The sequence below is a fragment of the Nothobranchius furzeri genome, chromosome 10 (assembly GCF_043380555.1).
Source record: "Nothobranchius furzeri strain GRZ-AD chromosome 10, NfurGRZ-RIMD1, whole genome shotgun sequence".
In the NCBI taxonomy this organism is placed as follows: Eukaryota; Metazoa; Chordata; class Actinopteri; order Cyprinodontiformes; family Nothobranchiidae; genus Nothobranchius; species Nothobranchius furzeri.
In genome coordinates this window covers 35,701,931-35,718,406 of record NC_091750.1, presented here as the reverse complement: position 1 = coordinate 35,718,406, position 16,476 = coordinate 35,701,931, and the positions used below count along the sequence as shown (strand labels likewise).

The 16,476-nt window shown below is 44.1% G+C and overlaps 1 protein-coding gene across 1 annotated transcript; it reads right to left on the bottom strand.

Moving 5' to 3' along the window:
- Positions 1–812: 812 nt before the first annotated feature.
- On the bottom strand, positions 813–16,029 carry LOC107386197 (noelin). The gene is made up of 6 exons (XM_015960440.3): positions 14,340–16,029; positions 13,282–13,431; positions 12,161–12,316; positions 11,589–11,808; positions 10,479–10,585; positions 813–7,818 (listed from the first exon to the last, which is right to left on the bottom strand). The coding sequence occupies exons 1-6, from the start codon at positions 14,406–14,408 to the stop codon at positions 7,156–7,158; spliced, it is 1,365 nt and encodes a 454-aa protein (XP_015815926.1). The 5' UTR covers positions 14,409–16,029; the 3' UTR covers positions 813–7,155.
- Between the last annotated feature and the right edge of the window lie 447 nt (positions 16,030–16,476).

Genomic DNA, 16,476 nt, shown 5'->3' with positions numbered 1-16,476 from the left:
TCAGGTCCAAACCCTTCAGTCCACCATTTCTCTCTTCTCTTCCTCATCCTAATCCCAACCTCCTCAACTCTTCATCCCAGTCTTCAGTCTGACCCCCCCCCCCCCCTCCCCCATTCCCTCCTACCGCGTAAATGTAAAATGTGGTGGTGGTCGGAGGGACCGGTGGTGCCCGTGCTCAGCAGCCTCGCCTCTGTCAGTGTGCCTCAGGGCAGCTGTGGCTACATCGTAGCTCATCCCCACCAGTGTGTTAATGTGTGTGAATGGGTGAATGACTTGTTGTGTTGTAAAGTGCCTTGGGGGGTTCCAGGACTTTAGAAGGAGCTATATCAAATACAGGCCATTTACCATTATAGCAGAAGCTAAAAATCCGACCAAGGCGATCCAAAATATACTTGGATGTTTATGACCTATTATACTTCCTCGACTCCCTCCTTTTTTTTTAACACTCCGCAAACCTACCTCACACACACACACGAGTGTCAAATCCTCAGGATTTGTAGAAATTTAGCTAAAACACCCAAGATGAGACTTGATAACCCCCCTTAGCGTGTTCTCATGGTGCCGACTTGTCATACAAGCGGTTAGTGGCCTTTAGGCGTTTATTTATTCAGGCATACATTTCCATGATAGAGGGATGTGGCTAGAATCTAAAGAAGCTAAAGTCTTTTGCTAAATTTTCCCACACTTTCATAAATTACACTCTTTGTGAAGCTAAATAGCATTTTTTTCACGTAAATCTACCCTTTGTAATTTGTGTGACAATCCCAAGCTACCAGAAAATATGACCCAACAGGGATAAACCAGCAACATCATTAAAATTTATCTTTTATATTTTATTTTTTGTTGGTTGGAGGAAAACAAACTCAAACTGTGATGTTTATCAACTTTACACACATTAAATAAAACATTAAAACGTATAAATCTTGTAAGAAAAAGACAAGCAGAATTTTAATGATGAAATGTTAGCAGCTAACAGCTAACAGAGCTAATTAGCACAACAGCATTCTGCAGCATGTCTGAACTTACAGTAGCTCCCTCCAGCACTAACATGAACTGCAGGAAAGGAACAGTCAGGGCAAAATTATGTTTATCAATTAAAACAAGCAACAAAAGTCACTGATGGAAGAAGTAAAGAGACATGATTTCTCGTGGGGTTGGGCTATAAAGCTGAGACGGACGTTTTCAGAAAGATAACGTTGAGAAATAAAGAAAATCTTCCACGTTTGAAGCTATAAAACAATCTTATAATTGTATAAGGCTATATGACACACTGTATAGAAAACATGTCCCATTGTAAATACAATTCAGCTGATCACTTCACAAATCCAGCTATAAAGGTCAGAATGTTTGTAAAAGTTCTGTTTTAAACTGGAGTCCAACATTAGAATATGTTAAATGGAAAGTTGTGATGGTTTGGAGTTTAGCTCTGAGCCATCAGTGACTGAGAAAGACTGCTAAGAGAAGAGATTCCCCCCAAGGTTCTCCAAAGCGAAGATCACTGACTGCTGCATACTGAAGGGAAGATAGTAACCAGATAGAAAGCAGATAGTTACTAGTGTAAAGAATGGGTCGTTTACATCAAACTTATGAACCATAAAATGTGAGATTCCATAGAAATATGAAATATCAATCTGATGGATCTTTGACTATTTTAACCAGAAGATCAGAACTTTTTATTGCAGGGATTAAGCGACACTTCGTATTAACTCCAAGGAAAGAAAGAGAGTCAGGTTTAAAATAGTTAAGAAATTTATTTCTACACAATTTAGACGACTAACTTTAAACACTCGGTGTACTGATGGACGAAGGTGGAGTGAGACGTGATGAATGATGATGGTGTGTGTGTGGAATGTTGTTATCAGAACCAGCGGATCCGGAGAAGCAGTTAGTTCTGAGTGGGAGTGAATGTTTCGCTCTAAGCTTTAGTCGGAGATTTATAACACACATGAAACGCCATCTGTTGGTCTACGTACCCCAGGGGAAGCCTCCGTTAGATCCAGAATGCCGAGGTCGTCTTGGACCCTCCTTGGTACCGAAGCCGGTAGAAAAGCAGCGGTGCCGACCAGACTAGTCTTGGAATGCTTCCAGGTCACGACAGGTTATCACTGGCGTCTCCGAGACCCTGAAGGGGTCGTGAGGTTCAGCTTTTATTCTGAAGGAACCGTTGTGGTCAGGTGTAACCAGCTTGTCGAGGTTCTTTTGGCTGAAGAGGAAGTCCGGATGGCCGGTCCGAGACTTCTCTAGAACGCTTGAACTAAAGAAAAGGTGGCGTGGAATAGTTTTTATAATTGTCATATTTTGGTTTACTGGCAAATCAGAACTTGACATGAAAAAGAGGGTTTATACAAACACCACAGAAAACCACGCCTAGCCAGAAACGAAGGTTCTGATTGGATCAGACAAAAGGAAATGTGTCATGTGACTTTAGCATTACGTGTCTTTAGTGTCTAGTGCAAATGTCCAGGATTATAATAACTTGTAAAATACTACTGATCACAGGATTATAATATCAAGTAATAACATTGTCATTTCACAGACTGATTGAACATTGAGCTCACATTATTATTGGTAATAACAAAGTTATTGATTATGTGTTTATCACAAGAGTTCTTCGTCTTCGCTGTAACAGCGGTGAAGCAGTTCAGATGAGCAGAGTGCATGAAAGACCTTGGCCACTATCTCATGTAGATTAGGCTGTCAGAGACTATGATCTTTAGGTCATAAACAGGACATTCATGACGCTACACTAGATAGTAACAAGACAGTAACTAAATAGTAACCAGATAGTATCTAGATAGGAACCAGATAGTAACCAGATAGGAACCAGATACTAACCAGATATTAATGGTAAATGGTGAATGGCCTGTATTTGATATAGCGCCTTCTAGGGTCCTGGAACCCCCCAAGGCGCTTTACAACACAATCAGTCATTCATCCATTCACACACACATTCACACACTGGTGGAGATGAGCTACGATGTAGCCACAGCTGCCCTGGGGCGCACTGACAGAGGCGAGGCTGCCGAGCACTGGCGCCACCGGTCCCTCCGACCACCACCAGCAGGCAACGTGGGTTAAGTGTCTTGCCCAAGGACACAACGACAGCGACAGACTGAGCGGGGCTCGAACCTGCAACCTTCCGATTACGGGGCGAGCTCTTAACTCCTGTGCCACCATCGCCCCAGACAGTAACCAGATAGTAACCAGATAGTAACCAGATAGTAACCAGATAGTAGCCAGACGGTGAAAGATTCAGCTTGAAGTTCTCCTAAATCTGACTACAACATTTTTCATTACAGAAGCAGAGGTTGACAAACCTGGAGCGGACTTGGTTAGGGCGACAGTGACTCATGGTTTGGCAGGTCTTCTGTAATTGGAGAGTTGCCGGTTCAAACCCAGGCTCTATCTGTGTCACTTGTGATTTTTGGAATTGCCTGCTGGTGCTGGTCAGAGGGACCAGTGGCCTGCCCCAAGGCAGCTCAGGCTACAATCACCATCAGCTTGTATGTGAGTGGGTGAATGACTGACTATGGTGTAAAGCACTTTGGAGTCCTCTGACTTGCATAAATATCACCAAACATCTACGTGGTGTAATAACGGACGAACGCATCCCAGAAGCGTAGTGTCGCACCACTACTGTAAGTTTTTGCCCCAGATTGTTTTTATGAGCTACGCCTCCAGAACAAGTCAAACTCAGCAGTTCAAACTGAGCCAGACAGGAATTCAAAAACAGAAACTGTAAAAACAATGAGAAACTTTCAAAATAAAAGACACATGGAAGTTTCCTACTGTTTAGGTAAACTAAATGTCATGGCCTGTGACTCCTCTTTGGCCAAGACCTTTAGGATACATGCTGCCATCTTTCTCCGTCCTTGTTATCGTGGCTAAATGATGCATGAACTCAATCCTGATTTTGTGATTGTGAAGGACCAGCTGCATGGATCACATTCGCAGCCGAAGTGAATCTGAAACAGCCCCAGTAGAAAGGTGGGCAGTGAAAAAGCAATTATTTGCATTTTTCACTGCTGGAGTTGTTTTAAAAACTCCAGAGTGGTAAAACCCAAACAGGCCCTGGATGTTTTTGGTCGATCTTGGTTGGGGTTTTGCGACAAAGGTTTGGAACTTGGGTTGCAATGTCTACTTCTCACAGCTTGGACAGGTAATGTCCTCAGATAGCTGGAGACAGATGGCCCATGTGTCAATAGGGGCCCCCAGACCACCAGGGGCCCCTAGAGGCCGACAAACTGAACCAAGTCAGAACCGCATCAGTAGTGAGACAGAACAGCTCTGCTGACCATCTCACACCCCTGATGGGGCCCCTCCTCTTCCCAACTGCTCAACCAGAGGTGGCTTCACACTTCCTGGTCTGCACCGGACGGCAAGTCTTTTTGGTTGGGGCTCCATGAAAACCTCGCCGCGCCACTGGCTGGAGACACGGAGCTCAGTCTAAGGATCCTAAGAGCACTTGTGCTCCCCAAAACCCAGTCTTTGCCAAAATATAAATGATTCATAGATGAGATTAATTTTTAACTTTAACAATGAATGTATTGATTTTGCTGTGTGAAGCAAAAAAAAAAACATGAATATACAGGTGCTGGCCAGTAAATTAGAATATCATCAAAAGGTTGAAAATATTTCAGTAATTCCATTCAAAACGTGAAACTTGTACATTATATTCATGCAATGCACACAGACCAATGTATTTCCAATGTTCATTACATTTAAATTTGATATTCATAAGTGACAACTAATGAAAACTCCAAATTTGGTATCTCAAAAAATTAGAATATTCTGAAAAGGCTGAATATAGAAGACACCTGCTGCCACTCTAATCAGCTGATTTACTCAAAACACCTGCAAAGGCCTTTAAAAGGTCCCTCAGTCTTGTTTTGAAGGCACCACAATCATGGGGAAGACTTCTGACTTAACAGCTGTCCAAAAGACAATCATTGACACCTTGCACAAGGAGGGCAAGACACAAAAGGTGATTGCTAAAGAAGCTGGCTGTTCGCAGAGCTCTGTGTCCAAGCACATTAACAGACAGGCGAAGGGACGGAAAAAATGTGGTAGAAAAAAGTGTACAAGCTCTAGGGATAACCGCACCCTGCAGAGAATTGTGACGACAAACCCATTCAAAAATGTGGGGGAGATCCACAAAGAGTGGACTGCAGCTGGAGTCAGCGCTTCAAGAACCACCACGAGGAGACTCATGAAAGACATGGGATTCAGGTGTCGCATTCCGTGTGTCAAGCCACTCTTGAACAAGAAACAGCGCAAGAAGCGTCTCGCCTGGGCCAAGGACAAAAAGGACTGGACTGATGCTGAGTGGTCCAAAGTTATGTTTTCTGATGAAAGCAAGTTCTGCATTTCCTTTGGAAATCAAGGACCCAGAGTCTGGAGGAAGAGCGGAGAAGCACAGAATCCACGTTGCATGAGGTCCAGTGTAAAGTTTCCACCGTCAGTGATGGTGTGGGGTGCCATGTCATCTGCCGGTGTTGGCCCACTCTGTTTCCTGAGGTCCAGGGTCAATGCAGCCGTCTACCAGGAAGTTTTAGAGCACTTCATGCTTCCTGCTGCTGACCAACTTTATGGGGATGCAGACTTCACCTTTCAACAGGACTTGGCACCTGCACACAGTGCCAAAACCACCAGCACCTGGTTCAAGGACCATGGTATCCCTGTCCTTGATAGGCCAGCAAACTCGCCTGACCTTAACCCCATAGAAAATCTATGGGGTATTGTGAAGCGGAGGATGCAATACGCTAGACCCAACAATGCAGAGGAGCTGAAGACGACTATCAGAGCAACCTGGGCTCTCATAACACCTGAGCAGTGCCACAGACTGATCGAGTCCATGCCACGCCGCATTACTGCAGTTATTGAGGCAAAAGGAGCCCCGACTAAGTATTGAGTGCTATACATGCACATTCTTTTCATGTTCATTCTTTTCAGTTGGCCAACATTAGAGAAACAAACATTTTTTCATTGGCCTTTAGAATATTCTAATTTTCTGAGATACCAGATTTGATGTTTTCATTGGTTGTCACCTATAAATATCAAAATTAAACGTAATAAACATCGGAAATACATTGGTCTGTGTGCATTGCATGAATATAATGTACAAGTTTCACGTTTTGAATGGAATTACTGAAATATTTTCAACCTTTTGATGATATTCTAATTTACTGGCCAGCACCTGTACATTAAATTCATGTGGTGGCATCCATGATGCTTTAACTAAACCAACTTTTAATGAACTTAAACCGAAAAATGATTTTGTTTTCAGGGTAGATTAGTGGACACACATTAAGGTCTTAGATAGAATCCACACCAGAGTCTTCTTCCATAATAAGACATTATTACAAAGTCTAGTATGATGGACAATCGTAAAAATAATCCTTTTATGTCTGGATTTGAAATGTCACGGTGTGGTTTCAGATGTTTCTGAGTTAATTATTTCCAACAGTCACATAAAAGCACGTCTCTCACATCTTCGTCTGAGTGCTTCGACATGCTGGCCGGTAACAGTCCAGGCCTTAATTATCGTAGTAAAAAATTCAGGTCTAAAAAATCAAACTTGGCTGGTTAGCAACACTGGAAGCACTGCTTAAGGCTGGCTGTCTGCATTAGAGAAAACTCAGTCTTTATGTTTGAATGGGCCAACTGGCAGCAGAATTGTTACACATCAACCTCTACGCCAGTTTTACCTGTTACGATGTATGAGGAGGCCGATCAAACATGGCGCTCGATGGCTGAATTCCAAAAGAGTTTAGCAAAATGTGAAACCGTGAAAAAGCTGAAAAAGGACAGAATCTGAAGAGAAAACATATGTTTTTCTATCACTTGGAGACTCAAATAAAACTGAATTCACTATAAATCACAACAAAGTCACTGTTAATATCTGTGGCCATGGGACCCACTGAGGACGCGTCTACTGGAGTGCTCAGATATTCCACTTCTTCAGCAGTAAATACCCCTCCGCCCTGACAACACAGAAAAGGGAACCTGATCGTGTCTTTTGCACGTTTCTAAACGGGATGAGAGGGAATGTGAAGGTTTTTCGTAAATCAAATACAATCTTTAATCCTAGTTGAGGAGGAGACCGTTGTATGACGGGACTGTGACATTACTGAAACTTCTAGACATGATCTAACGTTACTGTATTATGTGATAAAGAGTGACATTATACAGGACTTGGTGGCCATTGTTCCACGCGTAGAGTGCTCTGTCTCTTGGGTTGTAGTCAAGCATGGACAGATGGCTGTATTTATTAGTCAGAGGGATGTCGATGTATTCGTACGTAGACGAGTTGGTGGAGTAAGCGTAGTACACTTTGGTTCCTCCCGAGTAACCGTTGGTGACATATAACGTTCCACAGATCATGAAGGACTCGCCGGCGCTGCGTTTCGGGTGGTTGGTGGTCCAGCTGCGGATGATTTGGAGCGTGTTTGGGTTTAATTTGCTGAGGACAATGTTACCTGCATTTTGATTGGTAGCGTACACAGCCCAAAGTCCCCCCTCATCTACCATGAGGTCAATATCTGAGTGACCCCCCCACGAGTAATGATACATGTTGTTGTAACCAGCAAAGTCGAGCTGCCGGGAGCGACTGATGAGTGAAGTGCTGAAGTCGAACTTGATGATGGTGTGACTCTGGAATTTGTTAAAGTAAATAGATCCATTATAAATGACTTGACCGGTACCGGACCACGGGTGAGGCAGACGATGAGAGGTGAAGTTGTCTGTTGTCATGAAGTCTTCCATCGACTGGTATTCCCTGACAAAGCGATTGTTGTGGTAACCATCCATGTACCAAACCTGTATGAAAGACAAACAAGTGCATTATTTACTCCCGTAGCGGCAGGTTCCATAGCCACATTTCCACTATGAGAGAGGAACGTGAACTCGGTCCTCTCAAAACTCAGCCCCTTCAGGACATTTAACACGTCAGCATAAAACAACCATTTTGAAAGTGAGTGATGTCAAATATGCGTGGGCCGCATATTTGACACCCCTGCTTTATAGGGTAGGACTTCATTGAAGTAGGTGTTACTTTTGAAAATTGTAACAACAGAAATACACTTTGGTAATTTACCTTAATATTTATTTTCTTGCAGAAAATCAGAGAAAACAAAGTGACCAAATATGGACGTTGGCCATGTTCTGGCAAAATAAATCCCAAAATAAAACGCATGAATAAGTTAAATAAACATTATTTTTGAACAGTACGGATAATTTTAATACACTTTAGAATAATCTAGCTAATTTTAGAACATTACATCACTGTTCAAAAATACAGAATATGTCACAGTTATTAAACAATGCAGTATATTTTTATAAAAACTGTAGAATATTTGTGAAAAGTTGTTGAACAATAGATACAATTTCTTATCAAATACAGATTATTATAATATTTTAGAATATTTTATATTTGATGATCGGCCTCATTATCATCTTCTTCCTGTTCATCATCATCAGTGATGGCGAGCTTGGTTGACGCAACAACTGTCCTCCATTTTCCATAGAAATCTTAGTTTTAAACTGCTAAATATATTAAGTATTGTAATTGTTATTATCACTGTAACCATAAATATTAAGATTATGTCTAAAAAAACAACAAATTTGACCTAAATTTGTTCATATTTCAGTCTGCCTTCAGACCACACCATAGCACGGAGCCTGCTTTGATTAGGGTGCTAAACGACATTCTGGTGGCATCCGACTCTGGGTCTAGGGTACTGCTGCTCCTGGTGGACCTTTCAGCGGCTTTTGATAGTCAATCACCATATTTTATTGGACCGGCTTGGGTCTTGGGTTGCGGTGACGGGGTGGCACATTAATGGTTCCGCTCCTACCTATCCAACCGGTCCATCTCTGTCCAGATTGGTGACTGTGCATCCTCCTGTCTCCCACTGCCTTGGGGGGTGCCACAAGGCTCCGTGCTGTTTTCTATCTACCTTCTGCCTCTGGGCAAAATCCTGAATCGGCATGGCCTGAGCTATCACATTTACGCTGATGACTGTCAATTATACGTAGCAATGGATGAGAAGAACGCGGACTCGCGATTGGCTGCATGTTTAAGTGACGTGAAGGGCTGGCTGGCATCCAATATCTGAAAGTTAAATGAAAGGAAGACTGAGTCTATTTCTTTTGACCCCCGCAACCGCCATGGCTCTCACCCTGTTTGTGACCTTTTAACCCTCAACCCCAAACAGTGTGGTGTGACAAGTCTCGGGGTAAAGCTGGATGCTGAACTCAATGGCCCCACAGATAAACTCCGTAGTGAGGTCTTGCTTTTATCTGCTTCGTCTCCTGACTCGCCTCAGACAAATCTTGATGTGGAGGCATTTTGAGTCAGTCATCCATGCCTTCATTACCTCTCGCCTGGACTATGCAAACGCCCTCCTAGTTGGTGCTCCGGTCTCTGCCCTGAATCGGCCGCAGGTCGTCTTGACAAATACGCACCGACGTAACCGTATTACCCCTGTCCTGGCACATCTTCACTGGCTCCCTGTCATTTTCAGAGTACAGTTTAAGTTACTGACTTAAAGCACTCCACGACCTGGCACCTCCCTGTCTCTCTGACCTGCTCACTCCATGTGTACCCACGTGCACGTTGAGGTTGGCTGACCTCCTGCTGCTGTGCACGCCCCGGATGCGATAGAAATCACGGGTTGAGAGAGCATTCGTGCATGCTGCCCCAAAGCTGTGGAACTCGTTGCCCATTGGAGTTGGGCAGGCTCCATCATTGGCGGGTTTTAAATCTCGTTTAAAGACCCACTTCTACGATGTGGCTTTTAGTCAGTGACTTGTTTTAGTTTTTATTGTGTTCTTAGTATTCCTCATGTTTTATCTGCTTTTGATTGGTACTTTTATCTTCTGTTTTAGTTCCTTAGATTGGTCGTGTTTTGGTTTAGCCTGTGTAGCACTCTGGGCAGCTCCCATGCTGCGTTTTAAACATGCTACATAAATAAACTATGGTATGGTATGGTATAATTTATTTGACTTGTTCAGGGCGAATGTTGCTCATGCGATGATTTCACCAACTTCATTGAGTTTAACATTAACAACACATGTATCCTTATTTAGCACAACTAGTCAACCATGTGATGGAAGAGTTTCATAAACCTAGCATTGTTAGTTTTAGAGAACCGACCGTAAACACACGAGAAGACCGAGCAGTTTTCGGGCTCTGCAGACACGCCCATATTTGGTGCGTCATAACCCCGCACTGATTGGTGGAATAACTGCGACTAGCTTGATCTCTGATGATTGTTTGGGTGAAATCCCATAATTCTAAGAGTTTGTGAAAAGGCACAACGATGTTTAAATATAGACGTTGTCCCCGTAGAGGGGTAAAACATTCTTGGAGTTTAGTGCCCGGGAGGATTTCAGCACCACTTACTCAGAAGATTGTTTGAGATCATGTTTGATTATTTTCATGGTGTGTTTTTGATGGTGCTGATCAACAAACTTACTCTGTTGTCTCCAGCTGGAGCCAGCGGGTCAGTCATCCACGAGCCAAATCGAGACCCAGAGGTCTTAATGGTGACTGGTTCAGAGATTCCAGTCAATTTTCCACAGGCTGAAAAAAAAATGGTGACAGAAATGACAAAGTCTGAGGATTTAAATGTCTGAAAGATAGTAAGACACTTTGCTTTTAGAGAATCCATGACACTTTGTTGTGGTGGAAAGCGGCGGACCCTGGTGGGGGTGTAGGTGAGGGCCGTCAGGGGAGGGTGTCAGGGCTCCTGGCTGGTCTGCATCAGCGATGGCGGGCTGGGCTACAAGACGGTTCAATGCTGTGTTCCAAATAATTATGCAAATCACATTTTTCATAGACTTTTCCTTCTAATTGATGCAAATGACAGTCACGATTTCCTCCAAATGAAAATGGGGATTTTTATGTAAAACTTAAGATGACCTGTTTTAAAACATCACGCACATGAGAGGTAAACATATTTTATAGGCTGTAACCAATCGGAAACAGTTGTGTGTTGGTTTTGCAGCATTAAGGAGTCATATTTACATTTAGGTCATATTTAAGTAGCTGACCGGTGAGAGCGATTTTCCTCTGAAGTAAAGATTAGAGGAACGATCCCAACAGCCCGCATCCCAAAGCATCCATGGACGAGATACTGAGCCCTAAAAAGGAAGTCTGAACCTTCTTCCACCGCTACAGTGTGGATGTGAACAACCTCCCGCCTTCATAGATCTTCTGCTTGAGGATGTTCCGAAGATTCTCAGCATGGATGAAGGCAATGGAAGAATGGGAGCCCCACCATGAGTTTCTCTTCTTTTATACCCATCAGAGATGTAGAGCTCTTCTTTTTGTACCATGAAGAGAGTCCGCTGTCATTTTCACACTTTCAGGGAGCCTAAAGGGGTCGACCAGCTCCCTCCCCATGATTCTGGCCCAAATCATGATTCTGCCTCCACCTTATTGATGTTTCAGCCAATTCTATCTGGACCATCCAGGGCTGCAGCACTTATCTGTAAACAGGACCCTAGCTGTGCACTCTCACTCACTCACTCACTCACTCACTCACTCACGCACACTTTGGCTAATTTATCAGTGGTGTACATACCGAGTCTCTGCATGCAAGCTCGCAGACGGTCCTCCAGGTTCATCACTCTACCATGGAGCTCCTGGTAGTCAAGTCCACCCAGTTGCTCCTGCAGGGATTCCAGCAGCTCCGTCACATTTGCCGCCTCCTCTTTAAACTGTTGGACCAGCAGAGCATCTGCCTTGTAGGCCTCCAGAACGGGGATCAGGGGACGCAAGTCCTCCATCTTTGCTTTAATGGACTGAGACATGAGGGGAAAAAGCAGGAAACTCTTATACTAAAACACATTATTTATTAGGGATGTCCCACACGTGAATTGGCTTTTTATATCCTCAAAGCGAATTGAAATAAAGCACGTGTCCGTCTGCTAGGTGTCAGTTTGCCTGACGAAAGCGGCCCAGCAGGGCGTGCTTACAGCCCAGCTGATGGAGCCGAGTGTGGCTGGATGACCCGATCTGATATTTACGATCAGATCAGGACCTCCCCGTTCAGAACAGTTTGTTGAGAGAATGTTGCAGATACATAAATTGACGTTGTTCGGGAACTGCAGACACGCGGTGAAGTAAGCTGCTAACTGACAGTGTTGGTGGCACCTTGTACTGCCTGGCGATGTTGCTTTCATGCCCATCTTCCACTTGTCTGAATTTGTTTTCCAGACTTTTCAGTTGAACCTCCATCTTCTCCACAAACTGCATATCTCTCTGAGTCCGCTGGTCCAGAACCTCAATGGACTGGCTCATGTTCTGCACCTGGACAACATGAACGTGTGTCAGCAGATGTTGTCACATGACTTCAACACGGGTACATCATTAAATCAGCCTGCGATGCACCCTCTCGGGTTGCAAGAGCTGCTAATGATGCTGAGGGCTACAATTTACTCCTCTTTTCCAATCAGCACGTCTAAACAACTCATGTGGGAGAATGAAACAGGGAGATAGAAGTCCCTGACTTTAGTATGTCATGAGCCGGGGTGAGTACTCTTCTCATCTTCTCACCATCTCTGAGTGCTTGGTTTCAGGAGAGGGAGCAACAGCTGTTTCCAATCAGCTGATCAGCGGGCCGGTTTATAAGGAGGAAGGTGGACATGACTCGACGCCGGATGATTACCACTGACCGGTAGTTTATCTCTAGCTCTAGTTCTCTAGTGTGTTTTTCTCTCGTGACTTGGATTAATACTTTTATGGATTTACTCACCCCAGGTCTGGATTACCATCAGGATTTTTCCCGACGCCGTTTTGGATTATTCTCTGGTTCGTCTCCTGGTTCACCCTCCTCCAAGTGCCGACCCGATCTCCTCCACCTCTCGCTCCCTCTCCAGAACCACACCGGTCCGGATCCAATTTCACCATTCACCTCAACCGCTCTACATTCATTCCCTGGACTAACCCCGGCTCACCCCTCCCACACACGTCTCGTTTTTCTAAGCCGTAAGTCCCTCCGTCCTCAATTCCCCTACCATACTATTACTCCCATACTCACCTCTGCTCCTCCCCCCCCCCCCCCCAGACGCTGCTTCCCGTTTCTGCACCCGCTGGTTTTCCAGTGCGCCCTTAGTTCATCCTTTTTTTTTTCAATAATTTTTTTTTTCATACCACCCGACTCTGACTCTGATTCTGCATTTCCTGGGTTAGACTCTTGCCCCACAACATGACATAGTACTGAGAGTAGATGCTGAGTTTGTTGTTAGTTCAGTCTCCGTGTTTGGCGTTTCTACCTTCTCCAGAAGTTGTCGCAGCTGTTTCGTTCGCGCATCTCTGGAGCAAACGGTCTGCTGAGGAGCAACAACGGTGCAGACACATCGACCCTCAGCATCCTGGGCTGAACTGTACACCTGCCAGCCTTCCTCCGGGGTCGCAGGACCAACCTGAGAGTAAAGGTGAGGATCAGAAACTTCTCAGCAGTGAGGACGAAAGAGTGTTCCCTGAGGATTAAATTTCATTTAACTGTTTCAGATTAGACGTTAAATCTGAATAAAAGACCTTACCTGGGGCACTCCTGCCCACATCCCTTTACAGGACTTGAGACATTCAGGTGCGCTACCCTCTGTCGTCTCGACTCAATTACAACACAATGACCTAGATCTGGGAAAGTGATCTGAACAGGTCCAAATGTTGTTTTAACACGTGGAGCCGCCATTACCTAATGACTCTAATCCTGAAACACCAGGACAACGAGACTCTTGATTTAGACATCTCTGTTTTCATCTTTAGCATCTTTGCTGGTTTCTGCCAAAACAACAGATTTGAATTCTTTACAGAAATAGCAGCTTGTGAAGGAGGAGGGATGGATGAGAAGATGTGTGAAAATCCCAGAATGTGTTAAAGATGTGTTAAAATTCTCATCGTTATGTAATTTCACACTTTTCACTCGTCTCCTATGATTAAGCCAATCAGACAATGATTTTATTTGATGCTTTTCTCTTTTTAAATGTTGGTTTTTATTAGTTGCTTCAGTTTTGTTCTCCAGCCTAATGCATCGTAATCCAACTCATAATCTGGACTATTACCGGATTTATTAGAATTGAGGTTTTTTATTTAGTTTCTAAGAGTTTCTGATTTTAAATTCGGTTTTGGTTCCCGATCAGGACAACAGAACAGAACCTTTACCCTAAAGGAAACATTCATGAAACCAGAACAGACCAAAACCCTAACCTCAGAACAAATGACTGGAGCTGAAAATGAGCAGTAAGGAAACCGAACCCTAACCCTAGGAGGGAGGAAGAGCAACAGAAATGAAGATGAAGAACTGTGTGAAGAACAGACTGAACGGTACCAGAGTGAAGTTGGATCCAAGCAGCAGAAGCAGCAGACAAACGTGGAGCAGGCTCTCCTCAGACTCCATTGGATCGTCCTGAAAACACAAACCAGCTGCTAACCAACTGATTACTAACCCGCTTTAATGGTTTTCTGCTTTCCTCCTCCTCCACCACCCTCTTTCTTGTTCCTCTGATTCAACGCCAAAAAACAGCCGAGTGGAGATCAAATCCTCCAGTGGGGAGGGGTACGGGGATGATGTCAGAGCCTGGCTGGTGAACAGAGCCGAGGAGGAAGAGGAGGAGCTGTCCGTGGTGCTGAGCTTTTCTTACCGTTTCCTGTTTCAGTCTTTGCAGGAAGCCATTTGGCCTCCAGCTGAAAATGTCGCCGCTTTAAAAATTGTTCCTGATTTACTATTTACTGGGTGATGGCGTATTTAATTAATTACAAATAATCAATACCAACACATCCTTTGGAATAGAGAAAGGCTTGAGCTGCATTTGGGTTGGGTGTGTCAGGATTCCCTTCAATGAAACCTGAGAGTCAGATAACTGAGGTCATGAGACAAACGAGAAGCTGCTTTAGGCATCAGGATAAAACGATTTGTGTTCTGGGAAACAGCCTCGGGTTCGGGGAGTTCTCAGGGTTCTATAGAGCTTCATCTTCATTTAGGTCAGGCTTCAGGGTTTCTACACGACACGTTTCAGGTCAGCGTTTCCTCTCTGATACTTAACGACAGACTGGAATGAAATCAGCCAGCAGGAGGAGAGGCTGGGAACATCTTTAAATAAATCATCGTCCTCAACGGGTTGTCATAGAAACAACATCTCCATCTGCAGATCTGCAAGCACTACAGTATGTGTGTGTGTGTGTGTGTGTGTGTGTGTGTGTGTGTGTGTGTGTGTGTGTGTGTGTGTGCAATGGCACAATGGCTGTGCACAGCGTTCACACACTAGCTGAGCATTTTGGACAGAAACCAACATGGATGAGAAAATAACCGTTTTGTTGCTGAGAAACGGAAAAAACGTGTTTCTGCTGCTTTGTCTCAGATGATGGATGGATAGATAGATAGATAGATAGATAGATAGATAGATAGATAGATAGATAGATAGATAGATAGATAGATAGATAGATAGATAGATAGATAGATAGATAGATAGATAGATAGATAGATAGATAGATAGATAGATAGATAGATAGATAGATAGATAGATAGATAGATAGATAGACTTGATGTGGGTTTAATTACCTGTAGAGACACCTGCTGGCTGGACTTTAGTATTTCAGGGTGAAGATGCTGAAAGATGGCAGTCTATCCTAACTGGTTAAGCGACTCACCTGGATAAGTAACCACAAGGATTTATTCATCCCTCCAAAAGGGCTTCAGAAATCCACACAGCTGGACTAAAAAACCAGAGTAACCCGGTCATGGCCAGCTTCACCAGTATAGGGAGACAGAGCCATGCCTCTGTAGGTTAGGTTACTCCTGTCGGATGGAGAACTTAGGACCAGAGCCACCAGTGAACCAGGTTATAGATCCAGCGTTTGTATTCAGTTCTAGTAAAACGATTATGAAGGAGAGAAAATTAATTCTCCAGGTGATTAACTATAAAAATGTTCTTCTGATTTTTTTATCAAACCTTTTCAGCAGCCTCACACTCGTCACACGTGCTTCATTTAGCCGACCAATCAGAGCAGCGGGACTCTATTTGTCATCCTGATCATTTCAGACAACTCGGTGTCTGGGTCTCACACACACACACACACACACACACACACACACACACACACTGCTGCTGCTTTGAACAATGGAGAGTGGAGATCATGTGACCTGAATTTCTATCAGAAGGATCAACATAAACGTTTAAAAGGCCAATAATGAAACATTTCATTAGAATGTTGTAAGAACTTGTCAGACAGGATCAGAGTGGCATTGGCAGAGATTCTGAGCCGGAATGAGGAGTTCGGTGTTTGATCTGACCCTCACCGACGGTTGTGATCTTTAGATAGGGGAGGAGCTCGGACATCCAGGACAACGGGAGAGGGGTCCCCTGCGGTAGTTTGGACAGGATGTCCTCGTGGACACCTCCCAGGGGAGGAGTTTCAACCACGTCCTGCCAGCAGGAGGCCAGCAATATGAGCCTTGCAGCTCCGCC

What these genes read in the sequence shown, in the direction of transcription:
- LOC107386197 (XM_015960440.3), bottom strand. Translation starts at nt 14,408, where the DNA reads ATGGAGTCTGAGGAGAGCCTGCTCCACGTTTGTCTGCTGCTTCTGCTG. An exon ending in TTGGATCCAACTTCACTCTG is followed by an intron (nt 13,432 to 14,339) that starts GTACCGTTCAGT and finishes CTTTACTCTCAG; the next exon opens with GTTGGTCCTGCGACCCCGGA. An exon ending in ACATCGCCAGGCAGTACAAG is followed by an intron (nt 11,809 to 12,160) that starts GTGCCACCAACA and finishes CTCATGTCTCAG; the next exon opens with TCCATTAAAGCAAAGATGGA.